At 51.5% G+C, this 25,033-nt stretch overlaps 1 protein-coding gene and 3 non-coding genes across 5 annotated transcripts in view; 2 read left to right on the top strand and 2 right to left on the bottom strand.

The window, feature by feature from the left end:
• The window catches only part of LASP1 (LIM and SH3 protein 1), a 51,628-nt gene extending 26,604 nt beyond the window's left edge, over positions 1-25,024 (bottom strand). Inside the window, exons 1-2 of one of the 2 annotated variants that reach the window (XM_045488646.1) lie at positions 24,926-25,024; positions 5,846-5,940 (exon numbers count right to left, since the gene is read on the bottom strand). In XM_045488646.1, coding sequence (XP_045344602.1) covers positions 5,846-5,901 — 56 coding nt within the window. In that variant the 5' untranslated portion in view covers positions 5,902-5,940; positions 24,926-25,024. Of the gene's footprint in view, positions 1-5,845; positions 5,941-12,622; positions 13,292-24,925 lie in introns of those variants that run through there. The other variant, XM_045488645.1, reaches the window with a different exon arrangement.
• On the top strand, positions 13,565-13,636 carry TRNAC-GCA. The gene has a single exon. It is a non-coding gene; the product is annotated as a tRNA-Cys (tRNA).
• Positions 15,262-15,333, bottom strand: TRNAC-GCA. The gene has a single exon. It is a non-coding gene; the product is annotated as a tRNA-Cys (tRNA).
• Positions 17,894-17,965, top strand: TRNAC-GCA. The gene has a single exon. It is a non-coding gene; the product is annotated as a tRNA-Cys (tRNA).
• Positions 25,025-25,033: the final 9 nt, after the last annotated feature.

The raw sequence follows: 25,033 nt of genomic DNA, 5'->3' as shown, positions 1-25,033 counted from the left end.
TGTCGGTGAGGAAGACAGGTGCCACGGGTGCGTTTCAGAAGGAAGGACGCACAACCATCAGTGCTGTGCCCTTCCCCCACCAACATGACTGCCTTCCAAGAGGGCTGCAACTGATTTGACCTCCTTCCAGAAACAATTGCTGGGAATTCTACCTTTTCCCTCCCTCTGTTCTCAGGTTGAAGCTACCCACCCCCACCACCACCCGCTACCCTCAGATCCCAGTTGGGATGAATGGATGTGTGTGTGTGCCAATGTGGGTACTGAGGCAGACGAGGGGCTCCCACCCCAGCTAGTGACCCTGACGGAACCCCAGCCTCACCAACAGACTGCATCACGGTTGAGGGAGTGAGGGAAGAGCTGAGTGTCCCAACCCTACCTGGAGCTTGGTGCAGAGCACAGCTGCTCTTTGTCCCGTCTGTGGGCCAGCCTGCACCCAGCCCCTAGTTAACTATTCCAGGCAGTAGGCCCTCTGCCGATGCCCCTCCCCACCCTTGACAGCAGCATCAGCTGCTCTGGGGAAGAGAGAGGCATGGACACAGTCCAAGTTCACTAGGATGGGAAGCCGGGGATGGGGGGGGGGGGGGGGGGTAGGCGCAGGGAAAAGGACCTAGCATCCATGAGGGCAAGAACAGGGACCAGGAGGGTAATCAGGCAGCAGTGGGCAGCAGCCTAGACCTCCGGGAGAACTTACAGGCATACCGAGTGACTTCTTGATAGACTTGAGGCACATTGTCTCTTGAGATTTGCCACAAGGCTTTGGGTTAGAAAAGGCAGGTGTTATCATTGTGCCCGTTTTACAGAAAAAGAAACTGCTGCTCAGCGTCTAGGACAAACACCTTGCCCAGTGCACTCCCCTCCACCACAGCTGCCCGGCCATCAAGGCATCTAGGGGGAGGCTGCCATCTCTCTCTCTCTCTCTCTCTCTCTCTCTCTCTCTCTCTCTGATGGACCCAGTCCACCCCCAGCTCTCAGAGCCCTGGGGAAATGAAAGATGTGCTTAGCGGGGTGGGTGAAGAACAAAGTACTTTATCTTTCAAACCCAACCAGTTGCCAAGTTAGGGCGTCAAGAGAGACCCTGTGGGGTCTCAGTCAGAAGCCACCTCCTCCTTTAATTAAAACTTTTCTAAAGCAGGTGTCTCAAGAGCGCAGACAGTGATGCGCAGGGATGCAGGAGAAGGGTCCTCTGACTAAGGACCTCTGAGTTACCTTCCTGCTCAGGACTCTGAGGACAGGGAGGATATCGAGGCTCCTGCTACAGACATACTGGTGACAGGGACAGCATATAAGGCACAGCCCCACTCCTGCTCCTGCCATTAGCTGCATTCCAGAGGCTGAGCCAGAATAGACCAGAGATCCCGAAAGCTCAGCACCCCCTTTCTATAAGCAACCTTGCCCCTTCCAGCCTTGGACCCCTTCAAAAACCACAGCTTTTTGTTCAAGGAGGAACAAAAATACATCAACAAAAGCAACAAGGAGCCTTTGGTTTTACCAAAGGAAAAAAAAAAATAGCCCCTACATCCTGCCTCTGGAAGGAGCTGCTGATTCCCCTGCTGGGAACACTGCCCGTGGGCAGGCGGGGAGGGCTCCTTTCTAACCCAGTTTCTTACCAGTCCCCCAGGCCTGAGGGGCTGAAATGGTGGGGATAGGAAGCAACAAGGAAGCATTGTTTGACCAGAGGAAAAACACAAGCAGCCAGAAGGATCAAGGCCAGACATGAAGAGGGACTTACCAGCCCTCAGGCTGCAAGATGCAAAATCAAAGCTGGTACCAGTCCCTGATGGCAATACATAAAGAGAACTAATTCTGCCAAGTTGGGTAAGGCATAGAAACACTGGGCCTCAGTTTCCTCATCTATAAAACGGGTTCGTTCAGAAACAAAGTGATCTCTGAGGTTCCTTGAGGCCCTGACATCTCTGGATTTAAGGCTTTGGGAATGAGTCGGGGTGGGGGTGGGGGGGAAGAGACTGCATTTGGCCACTGTGGCTGCCCCTTTGAGCCTGCCTCCCCATCCCAAACACACATCACACACCCGCCCCGCCTCTCACTCCCACTCCTGGTGCTACACCTACTTCCTGACACGTCTGATCCCATTTTTCCCAATCAGAGGCAGGAAAGAGGGAAGTGGGAAAGCCCCAGACCCCAGTCCTAGATTTGCCCACCAATACCCCATCCCCAAGAGCAGCTGGGATTCGACACAGTCTGGCAGAATCCAGAGACGTTTTGAGCACCCAGACCCCACACTCTGAGACCTGAGGGAAGGAGCAGGACCACAGTCAAGTTGTTCTCCAGTGCCGGGGCCATCTCCAGCCTCCTCAGCCCCGCATCACACAGCTCAAGGAAACTGTGAAGGATGGACCCCGAAATCTGTAGTCAGTGAAGAGGGGGAGGGGGCATCTGAGCGCCTCCCCCTTTCTTCCCCGGCCCATGTCCACCTCCACACTTGATATCCCCAAACCTGGTTCCCCTGGTCTGCAACTCTGCCTCGGGCGTGCAGCCTGCACTGATTCGTGGCCCCCAAGGAGGAGGGCGCAGGCACATTTGTTCCCACCCTGACCCCACCTCTGACCTCCACACTCCCACACTATTTGCATGGAGGAAAAGGGGCAGGTTCGCGCATGCGGACAGATGAGCCCCACTTTCGGAAAATGTGGTTTACAAAACAAATAATCGAGGGCGTAAATATTCCTCTAACCCACGGGAGCAGGCTCACTCCACCCACCCAGACGTTTCACGAAAGAATCTGAGGAACAGTGGTTCTGGTACCACGAGCCATTGTGCAAAAGCGGAAAGACGCACCTCCCCCTTGCCATGGCAGTGCCTGGGCGGCTGTGCCTGGAAGTACGACACAGATGCAACCTATTCAGTCTGACTCCCTGGCATCTCTCCCCGGCCCCACACCAGGAGAAAGCGTATGTGTCTGGATCCGCAGCAGGCACGTGTTTAAGGGTACGTTTGCGGGGGGGTCCATCACGGCCCAGCAGGCTGGCTGTGATCTAGCCTGGGTTCTCTCTGCTGCCTAACCCCAAAACAAGCCTAGTGCAATGAGAGAAACAGAAGAGGCCCTTTGGCTGCTTACAGTCCCTTTCCGGAACATTTTAAAATCTCGGTCTTGAGAAGCCAACCGGGGAATGACTGACAGCCCTCTGCTCTCTCTTGACCACCCCCTGCAAGATCCTGACTCAGGGACTGGCCAGAAAGAGGCAGAACACAGAAGCCTCCCTGCACAACAAACTCATACACTCTCGCTCACTGGGGGGGGGGGGGGGGGGCGGGGGGGGGGCGGGGGGTCCAACTCCCTGGCAAAGGGCGGGGAGAGATCACCTGCCCCCGTGGGTCTTGAGCAGACGCTACTTCTGAGAAGGAGGGAAGCCAGGCCTGAGGTCCACAAAGCAAGGCCAGGATGGGGGTGGGGGCAAAGCTACACCCTGGCAAACCCCAAGATTCAGGAACCTGAATGTCACTGAAGGATGAGGCCAGAGGCAGAAAGCAAACAGGAAGGAATGAGAGGGGACGCGGGCACAGTGCCTGGCACATGGCAGGTGCTCAGTACTCTTTGGTCTAGGGGCCCCGCATCCCTGGGTGGGAATGTGTAACCATGGAGAAACTGAAGCTCAGACAGGCCCTGAGGGTGCTCCCTGCAGGCCGAGCATACTACATCTGGCTTATCCTGGAATCACCTCGTCAGGCTTGCTGGGTCCGGACCAACTGCTAGCAGACGCTGGCTGAGGGAGTGTGAGCGCCTCGGGCAGGGTGTTACTCTGCCCACTCCCAGCGGAGGTGAGACACAGACGGGCCACACATCCCCCCAGAGCTTCAGCTCTCATTCCGAGTCCTCTGAGTCCTCCAAGGTAACATCCCAGCTGGGCCAAAGGTCAACTGGGCAGGGCAGAGGCTGGGGCGGTAAAGCCTGGGGAAACAGAGAGAGGCCAGTCTGCTTCTCTGGCTGGGGGCCAGGACAGAGACAGGAGCCTCTGCTTGGGCACTGTGGAAGCAGCATCCGGGGAGAGGTGCTTCATCTTCTACCGCCCCCAGAGACCCCAACACCTCCAGGAGTCCCCACCCCCACTTACCGCAGCCTCCCCAGAAGAGGGTGAGAGCAGTTAGCATCAGGCTGAGAAAACGCCGAGAAACAAGGACAAGGCTGACTGCTGTCACCAACTCCCAATGCTCACTGAATGCTAGGCTACTAGGGTCTTAGGAAGAGACGTGGCTCAGCCAGACTTCTGCCAGGTGGGGCCGAGGCTCAGAAACTGCCCCCAAAGGAGTCTCAGGGCCCAGAATCCAGCTCCAAGTGGTCCAGCCATGAAGGGGTTACACTGCCCGGGCCTCTGGCTTTATTGAACCCCACCCCGCTCCCCAACAGAGGGAGGAAGTGGCAGAGAATCAGGGCTTGTGTGAGCCTGTAAGAATTCTAAGAATGTCCCATTTCCCTTGGGGGGTGGGAGGGGTTGGTAGGGGGGAGAGGACCAGTGGAAGCTAATAGAAGAGAGGAGGCAGCTGAAGCAAAAGCCAGGAGAGAGCTGGGATCTTCCTTCTACCCCAGGCAGCCTTCCCAGTGCCCAATCCCTCCCAGAAAGGACAATATCCAAGTTGCTCCTTGGGCTTGAGATTTTTGTCATTTAGAAATCTCTTTTCCCAGGGGCCCCTGGGTGGCTCAGTCAGTTGAGCATCCGACTTCGGCTCAGGTCGTGATCTTGTGGTTCGTGAGTCTGAGCCCCACACTGGGCTCTGAGCCTGGAGCCTGAATCAGATTCTGTCTCCGTCTCTCTATGCAGCCCCCCTCCAACTCACGCTCTCTCTCAAAAATGAATAAACATTAGAAAAAAAAATTTTTTAAGAAATCTCCTTTCCCAGTCCCTGACACAGGTTGGCATATAGCAGTTGGCAGGCACCCTTGCCTGATGAATGTTCAAACCCCCAGGGATGACGAGGTTGGGGTATCAGGAGGGGACTGGGGGTGCTGTGAGGGAGAGGCAGCCTTTCAAGGGTGTTTAAGCCCCCTACCCCTTTCGACAAGTCCCAGTGTTCCCCTCCTCAGCGATTCTGCCGCGAAGAGCCTCCTGACCAAAGACATTCCTAGACGCAAGTCAGATCCTGAATTTCTTTGAATATGGATTTTGCCGTGACTCAGTGACTTGACCTTCTGAAGCCCTCACTAGCAGGGTGGCTGGGAGGGCCTGCATATACCGTGGACCTGCACTGAGTTTACACTTGCTACATATGACGTCAACTTGAAGGTAGAAGGCGGTGCACTCTCCGGAACGGCAAGGGATGGGAGAGGCGTGTCCTTCTGGATGGAGGACCCCACCTCTACCCGCCTCCCCGCATCAGGACAGGCTGCGGGTCCCAGTGTGAAAGGAACAGAGCCCCAGCCAACTCCACCGGAAAAGACATGAAGGTCTCCACGGCCTCCCTCACCGGCAGGAAGAGGCCTGCCCCAGGCCCAGCCACCCCTTCACGTTGCCCTCAGTTCTCAAGAGATGAACGCCAGGAAGGGCTGCTGCCAGAAGCCCCCCTCAAGCCCCTCCGGCAGGGGGTAAGTAAGAGAGAGCACTGTTCCCTGAAGGACCGCGTTGGGCCCTCTCTCGCAGGAGGGTGCGCTGGGAAGAACATGCTTGCCTGGCTGGCTTTCAACCAGCCTCTCGCTAGCCGTGTAACCTGGGGAAAGACTATTCCTTTCCCAAGCCTCAGTTTCCCTCCCTGTAAAATGGGCACACCAGCAGCCCTTACTTCATCCAGCCGGGGTGAGGACTAAACGCGCTGAACGCTTCTCAGGTAGAGCGTGCAAGTGCTGGGCAACATCGTGAGAACAGAAGGAAGAGCTAGGGAGGGAGGCAGGACTCACGCGTTGCAGTAGGGCGTCTTCTCGTAGCCCTTGTAGTTCTTCATGTTGAGTGTCATCTTGCAGGTCTCACAGTGGAAGCATGCTTTATGCCAGAACTGGGGACAGAGGCACAGAGGGGGGACACCCATCAGACACCAGGACTTCGGGAAGGGGCACTCGGGCCCTAGGAAGGAGCCCTCCCTCCCAGGGACTGGAACACAGAGTCACCCCGGGGGTGAGCCGGGGACATCTCAAGTCACAGGCTCTGGCAGCCGTTGACATTCTCCTCCCTTCCGCACTCCCCACCCGTCAGCCATTTGAGCTGTCAGGAGCAGGAGACGGGCAGGCACGAAGGGTGAGCGTGGAAGGGGCCGGTTCTAACAGTGGCAAGCTGTCCCCAGAAGGATGGCCCCACCTCCCCCGACCACTCCTGCTGCCCCCCCCCCCCCCACCACCACCACCAGAAGCCTCATTGCTTATGCAAAGCTGCACCAGGGTTGCTAAGAAGCCACAGCTGCTGAACTCAGAGGGGCAACCCCGCAGCCTGACAGGGTCTGGAGAAGGGGAGGAGGGCCGGCCACCAGGCCCCTGGGCCGAAACCCTGGCACTCCTCACTCTCGCTCCAGGACCGCCACACAGGGGCCCCTGGCCCTGCTCCAGCTGTCATACCTCCCACTTCGAAGGACCCGTGACCAGGTGGGGGGTGGGTGCCCCAAGCTCTGGCCACCACACTCATACCCTTTCTCCTCCCCTTCCCCTTCTCCCAGCCCCAGTCAGATAACTGGGACGAGAGGACCCCCACAGCCGCTCGCCCTCTGAGGCATTACAGAGCTCTGCTTGGAGGTCCATCCCCCACAGTGGGCATCAAAGCTCCACCCTGACTAGCTGGGTGAACTTGGTCAGGGCGTATGCCTCCGAGCCATCTTCATGTCTGAAAAGAGTATCAGCAATAATGAGGAGCAAATGAGAAACCACCTGTAAGACACTCAGCCCAGCGCTTGCCCCCTCTAAGTACTCGAATGTTAGGTGCTGGGCCCCATGACAGGTACAAACCCAGCAGAGGGGGGCTCAGCAGCTCCCGCTGGAGGCTTGTGTGTGCTGGGAAGGAGGTGGGGCTTCCCTGTGCCCAACCACAGCTACGATGCGGGTAAGACTCCAGCAAAACCCAGGGACCAATCCAGGGGGGCCAGTCAAGGGGAACAGAGCCAAAGACCAGGAGGGAAGGGGGACCGATGCAACAGAAATGCTCCCATCCTGAGAAATGCTGATTCTCGGGCAAACCCACACAAAGGATATAGAAATCGCCCCCCCTGGCAGCCCAGGATCAACACCAACCTGGAGTCCAGCTTCCAGGACCCCAGAATCCGGGCTGTCTGGTGACCTGGCCGGCCCATCTCAGCCCCATTTCCCAGCAGTCAGAGGAAGACACTCCTGACCCCTCAAAGAAGGAGGCCGGAAGCCAGGGAAGAGCCCAGGGAGACTTGCGAAGGTGCCCAGCACAGGGCTGGTTCGTAGCCATCTGTTAAGGAATCCCTCCAAGACAGGGCTTTTCAAAATGTGTTGCCCAGCCAAGGGATGTTTCTGGGACACTTTGGAAGAGGGGACAGAAAAAAGGAAGCTGAGAAGCTGGGATACCACCTCCTCGACCCTGGCCCACTTCAACCAGGGACCAGGGGACAATTTGGGGGTAATCACCTTCTAACAGGGTACTTTCCCTATCGAGGAGACTCTCCAAAGCTGGAATAGTAAATGAAGTGATAGGAGAACCACTTTTTTGGGAAGATGGCCAGCTGGAAGTCTGGAAGCAAAGGCACAGCTGGCGTAAGCTTGGCCCTCACCCCAACCTGGGCCCATCCCAGAGCCCAGCCCAGACTCCTCTCCGTACAAAAACCCAGCACATGCAACCTGGCTGGCAGACCAGAACAAGGTAGTCCCGGCCCCCACCAGCCCCCAAAGTCACAGCCCCTCTCTCTCCCCCAATGCCTGGGAGGTGCTGGCAGAGTGCCCCAGCCCTGTCACCACCCAGTCTGCTGGCCGCTGCCTGCCTAGCTGCACAGGCCCCTGCCTGGGCCTCCGCCTCCCCCCCACCCCCTCAGGGGCCTGCCAGGAAAAACATTCTCTGGAATCCGGACCATGACCCACTTTCACACACACATATGCAGGAATATGCACTGTCCTAGGACTGGGGACCTCCAACGCTGCCTCCTGATCGACCTGGGGGAGACACAGGGAAAGAAAGAGACAGCCCTACCCTAGCAGATGGCCAGGTCCCCACCCTGGAACTGAGCCCCTGGGGAAGGGGGGCAGAGCAGACTGGCCAGGCTGGGGGTGCAGGAGGTTCCACAAGAAACCTCCTAGCTGCCTTTTGGAGGAAGGGGGCCCCCATGAGGGGACGGGGCCCATTTCCATCATTAGCTCTTCCCCCCTCACCCCAAGACCCCTTGCTCTCAGCTAACACATTAAAGGCTGGGGCAGTAGTCACCTGTTCCCTACATGGGGCTCAGGAGCAGAATAATGAAAACAAGAGGGGACCGAGTGCCTTCAGGGTCACTACTGAACTCAGTCTCTGAGTCTGGAAAGTGGTCTCACAGAGGGGCGGGGTGGGGGTGGTGGGAGGAATGAGATGACCCAGTTCCAGGCTCGAAGCCCAGCACTGATAGCGGCTTCCTGTCACTTCCCTCCTCTCTCTAGAGGAGGGCTCCAAGGTTAAAGAAAATCCGGCAGCTCCCGCTACTGTGTCCTCTTTGGAGCGGGGCGAGGGAGGAGTGGAAGGGGGAACAGAAGATGACAAGTCACCCAACAGTCCCTGTGGGCCAAGCCTGGGCTGGGGACCCCAAGAGGAAAGAAACCCCATCCCTGTTTCAGTCGGGTCCAGCGAATGACACAGGGAAATAAGTCAGTACGGCCCCACCAGGACCTGTCTGCCTCCCTCCCTTGCCCCACTGGCCCTGTCCCAGAGCAAGAGCACCCCCTTTTCCTGAAGGCCCCAGATAAGAAGTTTTCAGGATGCATTCCTGAGCCTGTAGTCTCGGGGGGGGGGGGGGGGACAAAGTACACCTTTGGGCGTGCAACTCTAATCCTTCCTGCTGCCCTGGGAGTCCACAGTTTCCCTAGTCACAAAACCCAGACGTCAGTGCCAATAAGAACCCTCTCAGCCCATCTCCAGGCACCGGCAGTGCCCTCCACGCTCTCACCCACAGCTCCAAAACTACAACCGGTTCCACTGAAACCCCACTCCACAGAAAGGCAAATGGAGGCTGATGAGGGCAGAAGCAAGGTCCTCCATACTTGGTCGAGGCTTGGGCCAGCCACCCTCCCTCTGGAATCACGGTGCAGGTAGGGGAAGCGGCTGCTCACAGCTCTGGGTGAGTGGGGAGTGAGCCGCATGACCTATCTGAGCCTCCGCTTAGGGGGTTCATAATTCAGAGGAGCAATCGCATCGGTTTTGTGAAGACTGAAGCTGACACGTCGCAATAAGGAGTAGCTCCTGTGAACGGATGATCACGAAGTGATCGTGGGGTTCAGCTGGGAAAATGGGGCACCATGGCTTCATGGACCTGCCTCCTCTTCTGTGTCTAGCCCAGCCGCCTTCTGCCTTGCTGCCCCCTGGGGGGGTGGGGGGGTGGCTCAGACCACCAGAGGAGGAGAGCCCTCCCAAAGAAGCATTCCAGAAAAAAAAAAAAAAGCATTCCAGGGGAACTAGCAGCCTACCAGTCCTCTAGCCTTCCTGAATATCTCCACCTGTTTTCAGGAGCCTGGGAAAGCAAGCCAGGGGAGATTCTAGACAGTGCATAGGTCCCCGGATACAAATGCTTCCCAACAGGGTTGGAGACGAAACTCCACCCTTCTCAAAATGTAGAGGACGTGTCAAGACACAGACTCTCTTCCTCCCCAAACGTTCCTGCAGCAGTCATTCAGAGAGCCTGGCACAAAGCAGGTGCTCAATAAATATTTGTCGAATGAATGAGTGAATGAGGTCACCCCGTTTCTCCCCCCAACTCTAAGCCCAGAAGTCCTCTGGGGAAGCACATTTCGACCTCCTTCCTCAAACATCGTCATCAGCAATACATATTTATTCAGCGTGCACGGCATACTGGGTACTGCAGGTTGGGGGCAGGGTGGCCATCAGAGGTGACATGGCCTTTACCCACTTAAGCCTTCGGGAGATAAGGCTCAGGGAGGAGAAAAGACTAACACCAAGGACGTGGCTTGTGCTCTGGGTCACATCGTGAGCTATGTGCCATAGGGAAATCGTGGTGAAATGAGTCTAATTTGACTCTCTCCTATAAAATGGCAGGCCTTGGGAAGTTGGTTAGCAACCACACCTATGGGACTGAATGTTCCCCCCTCCCAGGTCTCGGTCCTCTGGGCACCAGGTCCCTAGTCCAAGTGTCTGTCCTTACTGCCTGGGGAGGGTTACATGGAACAGGTCTGATACCTAAATATTCTAGGCCTCCTGCTCAGTGCAGGGGGTGAGGTCTCCCCAGGGCCACCTCCTGTAAGGAGAGCTCAAGAAAAGAGGAGGAAGGGCACCTGGGTGGCTCAGAGAGTCAAGCGTCAGACTCTTGATCTCAGCTCAGGTCTTTACCTTAGAATCGTGAGTTTGAGCCCCTCGCGGGGCTTTTTAAAAAAACCTCCTTCCCAGGGCAACCCCACCTGCCCCCCACCTGCCTGAATGTCCTCTTCCAGCTAGGACAAGAGAACCCCCAGGGGAAGGCACTTTGTGGGATCACTACCCTCCCCCCTCTGGCACACAGCACTCTGAAAAGACTTTACGAGGGAGCTGAATGTGGGGCTGGACCGACTATCCCAGAAAGATAGGGAGGGCACAGCCTATACCACATCCCCTTCTGGGCACTTTAGTACACTGTCCCACCTCCAAGGAAATGACATCATTCATACCCATCTGACAGATGGTGAATACAGAGGCCTCGAGCCATTCATAAAGCTGGTGGGAGCAGACCTGGAACTAGGATCAAGTCTCCCAACTCCTGGCCCAATAATCTCTCCACCATACGTTGCTTCTGCCTTATACAGGTGAAGGAGCCCACAGCCTCTTCCCAGTCCATGACTATGGAGAATAAGAGAGGCACATGAAATGCAGAGGCCAAAATCCCTCCCCACCAGGGGAAGGTAAAAATCCCAGTATGCAAGGACTGTCTGTTCTTTAGCTAGTGCCTCCAAGCTCAAGTCCTGCCCTCCGGAGGCTGGCATGGTCTTTGGGAAGGTCAGCACCCACATCGCTTGTGTTCATAATATAAGCCCTCCTCTCCTCCTGCCCAGCCAAGACCAGGAGAGACAGAGAAACAGCAGCAGTCCTATATACTCGATTCCCCCAAGAGCAAGTTCAAATGTATTTCAGGACCTGGGAACACAATCCCATCTCCCTGATTCAGAGGCTAAAGATCACTGAGAAAGCGTCAATCCCAAAGGGGAGGGAAGAGACCAAAAGTTTCCAATGCACTATCCTTTCCCAAATAAACCCTGGCTCCAGGTGTGCAATGAAAAAGTTGGCCCCTGACTTCTGTACCCCTCTTCCATCCCATGCCCCCCAACCCCTGCCAGTTCAGACAGTTAGGAGGGAACATTTGGACTTGGAGCCAGCTTTGGGAGGTGGGCAAAAGGCATGATGAGGAGGGAGACAAAATCACAGAGGCTTCTCCTCCAGAGTGGGGAGAAGATGCAGAGGGGAGGCATCGCCTTAGTATCTCAGGGAGCTTAAAAGACCGGAACCTACCCCAAACTGCTGGAAACACCCAGTTCTACTCTCCACCCCCCTCCAAAAGTATAATAGCAACCAGATGAACAAGTCCAGCATGGATGGGGGAGACGACGCGTAAGGGCCCCCAGGGGACCGTGAATTTCCAGAAGGCCACCTTCCCCTCTTCCTAACACCTCCCCCTTTTCTTGGCTTCCCCTGAACTCAGCCAACCTCACCCTCCATTGGGGAAACCTGCTTTGAAAAGTTAGCTCTTTGTTCTACAAGCCAGTCTCAGGCTCTGAGCACAATTTCAGGAGATCTCTGCAAAGCACCCCCACCCACCCTACTCCAGCACCCGACCCCGCCCCGCTCTGGCTGGGCAGCCCAGCCCCGGGAGTTGGCTTCTAATTTGAGGTGGGGGCTGGGAAGCTATAGAGGAGGTCTGCTCCTAGTCCATTAAGCGTTGAACCACCGAGGGGGGTGCAGGTCGTCCAAAAAAAGGGGTCTCGCAGAAGGGCTCGGATCCTTATCCGAAGCCCAGTTCACCAGATGCAACATTCGCCGGCTGATAGCCCCCGCCCCCCAGTCTCCAGGCCATGAAGTCCAGCCATTTGCGGCCAGAGCTGAAGGTTTCACTGGGCCCCCCAGCCTCTGCCCCGCCCCCCCCGCCGCCCCCTCCCTCTCCCCCTCCCCCTCCCCCAGCGCCCCGCGCTTCCGCCTACTTGGCGCTCAGCGCGCCGGGGAGAGGGAGCGGCCGTCTCCTCTCACTCTCCCGGCCCTAGGGGGCGGGACTGCACCCCTAACCTTCCCCCACCCCGGGGCCTGGCCTCCCTACTCCTCTTCCGTCCTCCCAGCCCCAGGGCACAGAGCCCACTCTTCTCCGGTAGTGGCCCTCCGCCACGCGCGGACTCCTCGCCTTGCCGCAGATCTCCCGGTTTCCAGACTGGGGTCTGTCCCCATACCCTGTGACACCGCCCTCCTTCCCTCCTCCCGGGATCGCTGGGATGAGGCTGCAGAGACCCGGCCCTTCTCTCCTCCCCTAATCTGGAGCATTGCTCGGGGATCGCAACGACGCGTCTCCCGATCTCGGGGCTCACCTTATCCAGACAGTTCACCTTCTCCGTGGGGTACACAATCTTGCCGCACCGGGCGCAGTTGGGATTCATGGCTCCGGGAAGGGCTGGGGCGGGGACGCCCGAGCTCGCGCGCGTTCTCTTTTCCCCGGAGCGAGCTGGCGGGAGGCGGCCGCGGCTGCAACTACACAGGCAGCGACGACGGCGGCTGGAGCTAGGGAACTGGCCTCCGCCTCCGCCCTCCTTCCCCTAATAAACACAGCGGGGAGGAGGGGCTGCACCGGGGCGGGGACGCGCCGCGGGCGCGGACAGGGGCGCGCGCGGGCGGCGCGCTCCCCGGGCGACGTGGGGCTGCGCGGGGGCGGATTCCGGGGAGGGCTGCGGGGCCGGGGGCGCGCGTCTAGGTGCGTCGGGAGGGTCCCGCGTGCCCGGGCGCTCTCCAGCAAAAGGTGCCCGGGAGAGGCGCGCCCCGAGGCCAGGGGCCCTTTGGCACTGGAGACCGCGCGGAGCCGGTCTGGCTGCACATCTGGGGAGCCCGGGCAGAGAGAGGCGCGCAAATCCCTCGCACCCGTCTAGGGTGGGGCTGGAACGCTCCGGAACGCCCGACTGGATTCACCAGATTCGGGGACTTTCCTTTGTGCCCGTAGGTACCTGGCGTGAACCTGCGGACGGAACGGGAAGCCCCTGCCCCGCCCCTCAGCCTCCCTTCCCCCCACATCCTTTTCCACATTTGTAGGGCGGAACCCGTCCCTACCGCCGGGACACTGCGCCTCGCAGCCCGAGCTAGTTCTACCCTTCCCGCGCTCTGCCCTGCAGCTTTCCCGGGGTTCTCCGGGTCCGGACACCTCTGCTTTCCCCTTGGCCCCCTTTCTTCCTTCATTCCTTTCCCCTTACTCTTTCTCCCTACCCTCAGTGTAGCAGTGTCTTAGCATCCAAAAGAGCCATCTCCAAGCGCAGCAGCGGCGCGGGGGTATAGCTCAGTGGTAGAGCATTTGACTGCAGATCAAGAGGTCCCTGGTTCAAATCCGGGTGCCCCCTTCGTGGCTTTTCCTTCACTCTGTGGTAAAGTAGTTAACAAACTACTGGATCTACTCTTAACATTGGATCCTAGGTTAAAAGAAAACAGAAAGTCGAGTTTTGTAAAATGCCTTCCTCATTTTCCAACCGTTAGCAGAAAGCTTTCGCTTTTGCTTTGTACCCAGCAGGAGGAGGAGTGGATGTTCGCATAAATCAAGTACAAAAGCTGCGCGTCCCCATGATCTGCGCCCAAAGTGTCGGGATTTCTGGGGCGGCCGCCAGCCAGCCGCCTCACATGTGTCAGGCAGTTGGAGGCGCCAGGGTCAGGGGACACGATTACTCCCCGATTTTGGCTTTCCGTTTCCGATGGGGGAGTTGGTCAAGAGAGGGAAACCCACAAATTAAGCCTTTCTCCAACTTTCTTTATTAACGGTGTCATAGACCTGTTGTGTTTGCCCTTCCCCAAAGCGCTTCAAATATGTCAAAATGGCGAAGGCACACCCATAGGCTCATTTTAACTTACAAAAATAAAGTTACAACCGGATGCAAACTGATATACTATTGCAGTGACTCTCAGACTTGAGTGTGCATCAGAATTACCAGAAGAGCTTGTTAAGACACCTCCAGTTTCTGATTCTGTAGGCCTGGGGTGAGACCTCAAGAATTTGCATTTGTAACCAGTTCCTGGGTGATGATGCTGCTGGTGGTGGGGGGACTACATTTTGAGAACCACTGAACTAGTAATAGGAGGCCATCGAGTTTCACAACCTGAAGGCGGGACAGATATCTGTTGTCAGATCACTGTTGGGCCACAGGGAAATAGTAAGAATTAAAGCAGCAACGGCGTCCCCCTTGACTAGATTTTGCCCAAAAAAAGAAAAAATAAAGGAGAAAGGGAGAGGCATGCTGCCTGGGTCAGGGGGCAGCTGTGATATTTTAAACCCGGAATCTGGTTGTGTCATCCTTTGGAGCCCCGGGGGAATGCTGGAGTGCATTTTTCCCAATGGCTCCCATAACTGAGAAGCGTCAAGAGCCTGGACATGGAGACTGTTGTCCTGGTGCAAAGCCCAGTCCCAAGAAATACCCAGCTTTTCACCCCTTTCCTGGACACTGGGCCTCAAACTTACCACCTGTACATTGATCACACCAAAGCTCTTGCCTTTGAGCTAATGTAAAGAAAGAGAACGCCGTCTACTTTTGACCTATCTTCTCTATGCCCTGGGTCTTAAACTTCGTGACCACATAGATAAACCTTCCAAACTTGGACTCTCTTCCCCTAGTCCTCTCAATTCAGAGTATGAACTAAGCAAAATAATATTGCCCTGGCCAGGCACTCCATTGTTACCCAAAAAGAAACTATAACATTAAACCAATAGATCTTGAACAGAACCGTCTCAGGAAAATAGTTCTGCGTCTTCTTTCTACCCACAGGGATTCCACGAGTTTGGGGTATGTAGAAAGGCTTGGCAAAGTAATCCCTATTCAACTTCCGGGGTGTTGCTCTTGGTTTCTCAGGTACAAGGGACAAGTACTTGCTGGGGGAAATCAGCCAAGTAGAAGAGACCAGGATTCCAGAGTTTCAGATTCAGAGAACCCTTAGATGTCTGGGTTATTATACCTGACTGTGAAAAACTTAAAGGTAGCCAAGGGGGCACCCGGATTTGAACCGGGGACCTCTTGATCTGCAGTCAAATGCTCTACCACTGAGCTATACCCCCTCTGCTGGTAAAAGCTTGGTAAATTCTTTTTACTGCAATCCTAAAATTTTCATCCTGAATATTATTTGTTCAAAGTTGGTTTCTTCTCACTAGATAATACTGAAATTTTTAATAAGGAGGAACAAAACTAAAACACCAATAGAAGACACGGCATTTTGAAAAGACGTGAACTCAGGTACCATTTCAAAATAGGCTCAATTCTGTATCCGCAATCCCACCCATCTCTTTACCCAAAGAAGTCAGAAAACAACCTTTTGCAAAACCAGATAGGGAATCCTTTTCCCTGGTCTAAAAAGAATACAAACATCAGCTACCAAGACACCACTGAGAAACCTTCGCTGGCTACACTCTCTAGTGGTCGCTCCCTCTTTTAGTGGAGCCAACTACCCCACTTTAGGTGCAGAACACGCTGTCTGTTCTCACGCCGAGTTTATAATTTAATGAAGGCAAACTGGACACTAGAAAGTTAAGATCTGGAAGAGGTGAAAGAGACAGTTGGGCACCTGACAGTTGGCGGGCATTCTAGGCAGTGGGAATGATTACCGCAAAGGCGCCAGGACCAGAGAGGTTGGAGAGGTGGACAAGGCGAGAGCAATTCAACATAGCTGGACAGTTAGCCAGGGCCATAGAGGGCCTTATAGTCCAAAATGGATTAATCCATTTATCCCAAATGGATGAAAAGCCAGCCTTTGGCCAGTTTTGAGCGGGGATTTGAAATCATCACCCACACTGCTGTGGGGAAGATGTTTAGGGACTCAAGAACTGACATAGAGAATACGTACGATGGAATATTATTCACCCTTAAAAAAAGAAGAAACTTTTGCAGTATTTTACAACATGGGATATCATGCTAAGTGAAATAAGCCTATCATAGAAGGACAAACACTGAGTTATATGAGGTACCTAAAACAGTCAAACTCATGGAAGCAGAGAGTGGGATGGTGGTTGCCAGGGATGAGGAAAGAGACACGGGGAGTTGCTAACCAATGGGTGTAAAGTTTCAATTACACAAAATGGGTAAGTTCTAGAGACCTGCTCTACAACATTGTGCCTATAGTTAACAGTATTGTCTTGCACACTTAAAAATCTGTGAAGAGGGTGGATCTCATGTTAAGTGTTCTTACCACAATAAAGGAAAGGAAAAAGATGGACACAGAGAGACAGGTTAGGATTCTATTTCAGTAGTGCAGGTGAGAGATGGTGGTAGTATCTTAGATTACAGCAGTGTATTTGTTTCCTATTGCTGCTATAAACAAATCACCACAAACTTACTTCCTTAAAACAACACAAATCTACTATCTTATACTTCGGGAGGTCAGAATTCCAAAATCAAATTCACTGGGCTAACCTCAGGTTGACATGCCTGTATTCTTTTGGGAGGCTTTAGGAGAGAATCCGTTTCCTTGGCTTCGGTTGCTGCCAGAGGCCACCTGCATTTCTTGGCTCATGGCCCCTCCCTCCATCTTCAAAGCCAAGGTAGAACCTCTCACCCTCTGATCTCTGCTTCCATCCTTACTTCATGTTGGTAGCTTGAAATTGGCAGGTGGGAGTATTTGCGCCATGGGAATCAGCAAATGCTATAAATCGGGTCCTTTGAAGCCAGTTGTCAGCCATTTACCAGCACAGCACTACTCCTGATTCTGATTTTCTCGAAGAAGGAAGAGGCCAGCTCTTCAGCTAAGAGGGTGAGGAGAGAGACAATATGGAGGGTCTGAGACAGGAGAAAGTGTGTGAAATAGTCATTTTGGTGAGAAAGTGAACCTAGTCAGCCAGTAGTGTAGGAATACCAGAGAGGGTATTTTGAGATTGATGAGATGACAGAGGACTTATGAGCTCTCCTCCAACAAAATTCAGCTGCTTGGGTGCTAGTTTGGTGTAATCAATGTGAGAGTTGAGTTTAACTAGGATTGTGGTTTGGCTGGCAACTACAAACTAGGCTTATAGTGAACCAGGCGCTGTGCCAACTACTGTGGGGGAATACAAGGACGAATGTAAAGTGATCCCTGCCCTCAAGGAACTTACAGTCTAGTTGGAGAAACAAGATCCGTACTCCAAGGGGAAAAAATTACTGGCAGTCGAGAAAGCAGATGCAGAGTAGCGGAACTGCAGACACAGGTGCTGGATAAAGAAATGAAGTCCCTGACTCTCTGGTAGTGAGAAAGAAGAAATGGACGGGCAATCACAGCTAAAGGAAGAGCTTTCCAGCCTAGGGGAAACCTGTTGATGTTTGAAGAAGCAGGGGGAGAGGAAATGACTGAAGATGCTGAGAACTGAGACAATAGAAGCTCATCCGGTACAGGAGCAGAGAGGGTCAAAAAGGGCAAGGGAAGCACTTCCTCTCCTGCACACAGCACTGGACTGGGGGATTCAGTGCAGCTCAGGTTGCACGCAGGGAGGATGGCACTGCTAGGAAGAATCTTCCCTTGGTTCTTTGTATCACCCTGGGAAACTTGAAATCATAGGTTTAGTCAATCATAGGTACTAAACCACTATTAATCACCAGAGAAGTCTGGTCAGTGAACACTACAATTAAGGTATAATCCCTTCATCTTTGGCAGAGGGGGGTATAGCTCAGGGGCAGAGCATTTGACTGCAGATCAAGAGGTCCCCGGTTCAAATCCGGGTGCCCCCTGCCATGTTTACTTTTAAGCCTTACTACCATCAAAATAGTAGGAAAAGGACAATGACTAACCACACAGGTATCTTGTCCATTCTGCAGAATGTCCTGGGAATACAGCAAATATAAACTACAGTGGATTTCAGGTTCTCTAATACCTGAGTCAACATGCAGACAAAGGAATTATCATACAAGCTGGTACTGTCTGCAACCGTTCCAGGATCAGTGGATAGCAAATGGTGGCCTGGGGACTTTTTTGGGGAGTGGGGGGAGTCTCGGAGGCCCTTTCTAGCAAGAGAAAAGGTCATCGTTTAATACGTTATTTACCTGTTTCTTGTTCTTTCATGAGGTTACAGTAGAGTTTTCCAGAAGTTACATGTTGTGATATCATAACAGAATAAGTGCGGGAACATAAAAATCCAAGCTGCCTTTCATTAAGCCAGACATTAAAGGGATCTCCAGAAGAAGGTAAAGCAAAGTCACCCTTACCGTTTGGAAAAAAGTAGCTATTTTTCATTTTAAGATGTTAAGTATTTTTAAAAGGCAATGGACTTATTATTATCGTAAGTGCATTAAAAAATACATACATTTCACAGTTTAAATGTCTGGTAAATATTGATAGATATAACCTATATAAACAAAAACTCTTTGGGGCCCTCGATAACTTGAGAATGTTAAGGGGTCTTCAGATGAAAATTTGAGAACCACTGCTCTGAGTAAAGAGGTGGCTCAGGGGCGAGCGTGCTGGGGTTGTGAGACAGCACAGGGAAGAGATGACATTTGAGCACAATTTTGAAGAATACGAGGATAAGGCAAGAATCCCAAAATCCTAAGCCATATGGTGTTGCTGGAGAGTGAAGTCTAAGAGGCAAGGTGATAGGAAATGAGCCCAGAGAGGAGGAAAGCCATTTCAGGAAAAGACTCCAATACTGTGCTTAAGGAGCTTGGACTTTATTGTATAAGCACTAGTGGGCCAGCATAGGGTTTTAAGCAATGGAATCTTATGGTCAGACACTGGTGGTAGCACCTATTTAGAAGGCTAACACAGGGGGCCCGGCTGGCTTCGTTGGTAGAGCATGTGACTCTCGACCTTGGGGTTGTGAGTTTGAGCCCCATGTTGGGTGTAGACTTTACTTAAAAAAATAAAAAGGAAAGAAAACTAATACAGGCAGAAGAGCAGATTTCCTGGGGAAATGATGGTTTCTGTTTTGGACCTGGCAGGTTTGAAGAGCCTGTGGGGTAAAAGTATCCCAATCACCAGTTCCATATATTGGCTAGAGCTAAGCAGAAATGTCTGGGCTGGAGATATAGATGGGGGAAGTGATCAGCATAGAGATGACAATTGAAGCTCTCAGGATGGGCGTGATCACCTAGGGAAGTACAGGAGGAGAGAGCATAGTGACTTTGAGCCTGTGCTTTGGAATCAGCCAGGTTTGGGGTGGTATTTCAGCTCTGCTTTTCACAAGCTATGTGGTCTCAGACACATGGCTTAACCTTTTTATTTCTCAGTTTTCTCATCTGTAAAGTGAGAATAATAATACGAGGGTTATTGGGAGGATCCAAGAAGTCACATTCTAGTAACATGCTTAACTCAATGACTAGTAGTCAGTAACATTCCATAAATAGTAACTTCTATTGTTAGTAGCATCATGGAAACCATGGGTGAAGAGTGTTAAGAAGGTGGGAATGGTCACAATGTGAAATGCTGTGAAGGTCAAGTAGGATAAAGACTGAGGAGTGTCCTTGGATTTTGAAAACAAGTAGGTCATGGTGACATTTCTAGTATAATTTTTCAACATATATAATTTCTAGTATAATTTTAGTCATGTAGTGAGGACATAAGCTAGATTACAGGAGTTCAAGGAATGTGTGCATACAAGAAATAAGGAAGTAGAGATTGATCATTCCCAGGCCTTTGGTTTTCATGGACCATTGAAATTACACACACACACACACACACACACACACACACACACACACACACACACACAAAACAGTGGCATTGGGAGGGTAGAAAGCTGATATAGGGTTGTAAGAAATATTTTTAACATCAAAAAAGATGAAAAGAAGATAATTCCAGAATAATAGGCAGTCCTTTAAATTGAGTAAATGTAACTTTATAAGAAACACTATATATTCCAAATATTTCTAATTTTGCCGTAAGTGAATGAAAGCTCCTTTATGCAAGGATGCTGACATATGGAGATGATTGAGATCAACTTCTTCATTTGTTCAGCAACCAATCAACATGTATTTACTGAGTGAGGCCCTATCCTAAGTGCTCAGGATATACTGTTGAACAAAAAAAGAACATGAACCCAGGCTTTATGCAACTTATAGACTAGTTATAGACTAGTTGGGGGAGGGGTCATTCAACAAAAAATCTTCAAATGTATATTTATGAATTGTAATAAATAGTATAAAAGACATTTTAAAAGTTAAAAAAAAAAGAGGGGGATGCCTGGGTGGCTCAGTCGGTTAAGCATCTGACTTCGGCTCAGATCGTGATCTCACGGTTTGTGAGTTTGAGCCCCACATCCAGCTCTGTGCTGACAGCTCAGAGCCTGGAGCCTGCTTCGGATTCTGTGTCTCCCTCTCTCTCTCTCTCTGCCCCTCCCCCATTCACACAGTCTCTCTCTCTTTTTTTTCCTCTCTCTTAAAAATAAACATTAAGGGGCGCCTGGGTGGCGCAGTCGGTTAAGCGTCCGACTTCAGCCAGGTCATGATCTCGCGGTCCGTGAGTTCGAGCCCCGCGTCAGGCTCTGGGCTGATGGCTCAGAGCCTGGAGCCTGTTTCCGATTCTGTGTCTCCCTCTCTCTCTGCCCCTCCCCTGTTCATGCTCTGTCTCTCTCTGTCCCAAAAAAAATAAATAAACGTTGAAAAAAAAATAAATAAACATTAAAAAAAATAAAAATAGGGGCGCCTGGGTGGCTCAGTCAGTTAAGCATCCGACTTCGGCCTCAGGTCACGATCTCACGGTTCGTGGGTTTGAGGCCTGCATCGGGCTCTGTGCTGACAGCTCAGAGCCTGGAGCCTGTTTCAGATTCTGTGTCTCCCTCGCTCTCTGCCCCTCCCCGACTCGCGCTCTGTCTCAAAAATAAACATTAAAAAAATTAAATAATAAAAATAAAATCGTATGAAAGAAAAATGCAGCATGTCAAAATAGGTTACAACAGGGGGACCTGACCTAGGATGGGGGTCAGGGCAGATTTCCCTAAGAGACATTTAAACTGAAATCTGAACTTCAGTAGACATGATGCACATGATGAGGGTAGGCAGGGTAGAGTGTTCCAAGCATGTGTGAGACTTATGGGTATTCAGGAGCATGGACAGTATCTGGGACTAAAATGTCAACTCTTTGGAACAACAGCAAGCATGGTGCAAGATAAGGTTGACAAGGTAGGACGAGGCCAGGTCAGGGCCTAGTAGACCACCATATGGATTTTAACTTTGATCTAAGAGCACTAGAAACCACTGGAGGATTTTCAGGAGAGTGACACTGTAATATTTGTATTTGTGAAAAATGATTCTTGGCCATGAGAGAGTGGGTGGAAGAGGGAGAAACAGAGGTCAGGAGGTATGCTAGGAGGCTTCAAAAGTAGTTTAAGTAAGAGATGGACCGTAGCAGGACTAGAGGAGATGGAAAGAAGTGGATAGACGTGACCGACACTGGTTTTTAAATGTTTATTTATTTTTGAGAGAGACAGACAGAACGCGAGTGGTGGAGGAGCAGGGAGACACAGAATCCGAAGCAGGCTCCAGACTCTGAGCTGTCAGCACAGAGCCCGAAGCAGGACTCGAACCCACGAACCTCGAGATCATGACCTGAGCCAAAGTCAGAGGCTTAACTGACTGAGCCACCCAGGCACCCCCACAGACACTTTTTTAAAAAAATTTTATTTATTTTGAGAGAGAAGAAGAGCATGAACCTGGGAAGGGCAGAAAGAGAATCCTAAGCAAGCTCCACGGAGCCCGATGGGGGGCTCAAACCCACAACTCTGAAATCAAGACCTGAGCTGAGCTCAAGACTTGGACGCTTAACCGACTGAGCCACCCAGGTGCCCCTAAGATTTATTTATTTGTTTGCTTATTTATTTATAGATTTCTTTTTTATTTTTTAAGTAATCTCCACATCCAACATGGGGCTTGGACTCACAACCCCAAGATCAGGAGTCCCATGCTCTACACAGAGCCAGCCAAGCACCCCTACAACAGACCTTTAGAAGGCAACCTGAAAAAGACTTGGCTAAGAGTCTCAGATGGACACCTGGATGGATGGTGGTTCCATTTATCAAGAGAGACACATTTGCTAAGGAAATCATATATTCAGAAACCCATGGAATTTGGTTGAGAAGTGAAAGAGAGTGAAAAATTGGTAGCTAGAGAAGTTGGTGGGATCAACTGAAGGCATTTTAAGAGTGATAAGAGAGAGTTATAAATGTACAGATTTATAGACTTCTTAATGTTGAAGTGCCCCAGAGCTTAGCTCATGGTCTTTATTTATCCTTACTGTTTTTTTTTTTTTAGATTTTTAAATTTATTTATTTTGAGAGCAAGAGTGTGTATGTGAGTGAGGGAGGGGCAAAGAGAGAGAGAGAGAGAGAGAGCGCGCGAGAGCGGGATAGAGAAAATCCCAAGTAGGCTCCACACTATCAGCACAGAGCCTGATGCAGGGCTTGAACTCACGAACCATGAGATCATGACCTGAGCTGAAATCAAGAGTCAGATGCTTAACCAAGTGAGCCACCCAGGCACCCCTAGATTTTTTTTTATTTTGAATTAATCTCTACATCCAACATGGGGCTCGAACCTGCAACCCCAAGATCAAGAGTCGTTTGCTCCAGGTACCCCTATCCTTACTTCTTTATGATCTCATCCACTGTCATGGCTTTAAACACGGTTGACCCTTCAACAACATGGGTTTGAACTGCACTGGTCCACTTATATACGCATTTTTAAAAAAATATATATTGTAGGGGCGCCTGGGTGGCGCAGTCGGTTAAGTGTCCGACTTCAGCCAGGTCACGATCTCGCAGTCCGTGAGTTCGAGCCCCGCGTCGGGCTCTGGGCTGATGGCTCAGAGCCTGGAGCCTGTTTCCGATTCTGTGTCTCCCTCTCTCTCTGCCCCTCCCCCGTTCATGCTCTGTCTCTCTCTGTCCCAAAAATAAATAAACGTTGAAAAAAAAATTAAAAAAAGTATATATATTGTAGTACTGTAAATGTATTTTTTCTTCCCTATGATTTTCTTAAATTATTATTTTTTAAGTTTATTTATTTGAGGGGGAGGGGCAGAGAGAGTGGGAGAGAGAGTGAATCCCAAGCAGGCTTCACAACAGCAGCACAGAGCACAAGGTGGGGCTCGAACTCACAAACCCATGAGATCATGACCTGAACCAATATCAAGAGTCGGCTGCTTAACTGACTGAGCCACCCAGGCACCCCTATTCCTTATTATTTCCTTAACAACATTTTATTTTCTGTCTTATACTCTAAGAATCCAGTATTCTGAATCCAGTACATACAACATACAAAATATGTTTATGCTATTGGTAAGGCTTCTGGTCAAGTAGGCTAGTAGTAGTTAAGTTTTAGGGGAGTCAAAAGTTATACATGAATTTTTGAGTGCATGGAGGGGTCAGAGCCTCTAATCCCTGAATTGTTCAAGGGTCAACTGTATACCTATATGCTAACAACTCCCGAATTTATAGATCCTTCTCTCCAGAACTCCAGGCTAATGTGTCCAACTTGTTATTTGAATTTTGTTTGGTTGTCTAATAGGCATCTAACTTAACATGTCCAAAATTGAAGTCCGGTTCTTAACCCCCAAATCTGTTCCCCCATAGTTTTCCCCAAGCCAGTTAATGGCAAGGCCATTTTCAGCTTGCTCAGACGTTTAAGGCCTTGGAGACATTTTGATTCCTTCCTTTCTTTCATGCCCCACATTTTGTTGGCTGTACCTCCAAAACACATCCAGAACCTGACCACATTACATTACCTCTACTGCTACCACTCTAGTCCAAATCACCATCATTCTTTCCTGAGTATTGCAAGAGCTTCCTAGCACATCTCCTTACTTGTAACTTTGTGTCCTTTCCCACAGTCTAGCTTCAATTAGAGTGATCTCAGGCACACTCATGCCTTAGGAAGCCTTCACTGGCTCATGACTATCTGTACTGCCCTTCCCTGCGAATTCCCTCACCTAAAATCTAACATCAAATAATCTTATTTGCTTTAATGTCAGCTTCTCCCATGGAGCCCACACTGACCACATTGTTTCAAATTACAATTTGCCCCTCCACCCACTTCCTGATCCCCCTTACCTTGCTTTTACTTTTCCACGGTATGCATCATCTAACACACTATATACACTGCAGTTATTGTATCTATTGTTTACTGTCTAATACTCACTGTCATTGCCACCCTAGCAGAATCGTTTATCTGTTTTTTCCCCCTGATGTAGTCTAATGTATGCCCATGACAGTACCTGGCATAAAGCAGGTGCTCAATTAATATCTGAATATATCAACAGAAGGAAAGAGGCCAGAATGGGGAGGTTGAAGCTATAAAAGGGATAACTGACATACCAGGATCTCTAAAATACAAATGGGTATGGAACCAAACACACACGCACGCGCACACACACACACACACACACACACACACACCGCACACGGGATTATCTGCAGCGCTAGAATGGCTCTTCCCAATACCACATCCTTTTGGGGGAGGGGGCGAGGGAACTTTCACATTTGTTTATTTTTACTCGCCATCTCTTTTTCAGCACAGTTTTTTTTTTCAATACCACATCCTAAGGGTACCGTTTAGAGCTTTCTCGCTCGGTCCCCCACGCCCTGTGTTCTTCGGGGGCCCCTACACAGCACAGAACCTTTTAATCAATCACTTCTGAACTTCTAAGGTCCAGCGAAGTTCCTGACGCATATTACGTGCTCAAAAGAGGTTGTTGGGTAAATTTACCAATGTTTCTGTGCCCCCGACTACATTAGACTTCTTAAAAAGGAGACTCCGGACGTCACTCGCTCCAGCAGCCCTCAGCGCCGACACCGCCCACTTTGCCGCGAGAAC

The sequence above is a fragment of the Leopardus geoffroyi genome, chromosome E1 (genome assembly GCF_018350155.1).
Source record: "Leopardus geoffroyi isolate Oge1 chromosome E1, O.geoffroyi_Oge1_pat1.0, whole genome shotgun sequence".
Lineage (NCBI taxonomy): Eukaryota > Metazoa > Chordata > Mammalia > Carnivora > Felidae > Leopardus > Leopardus geoffroyi.
Note: the sequence above shows the minus strand (reverse complement) of the source record. Positions and strands in the feature narration are given on the sequence as shown.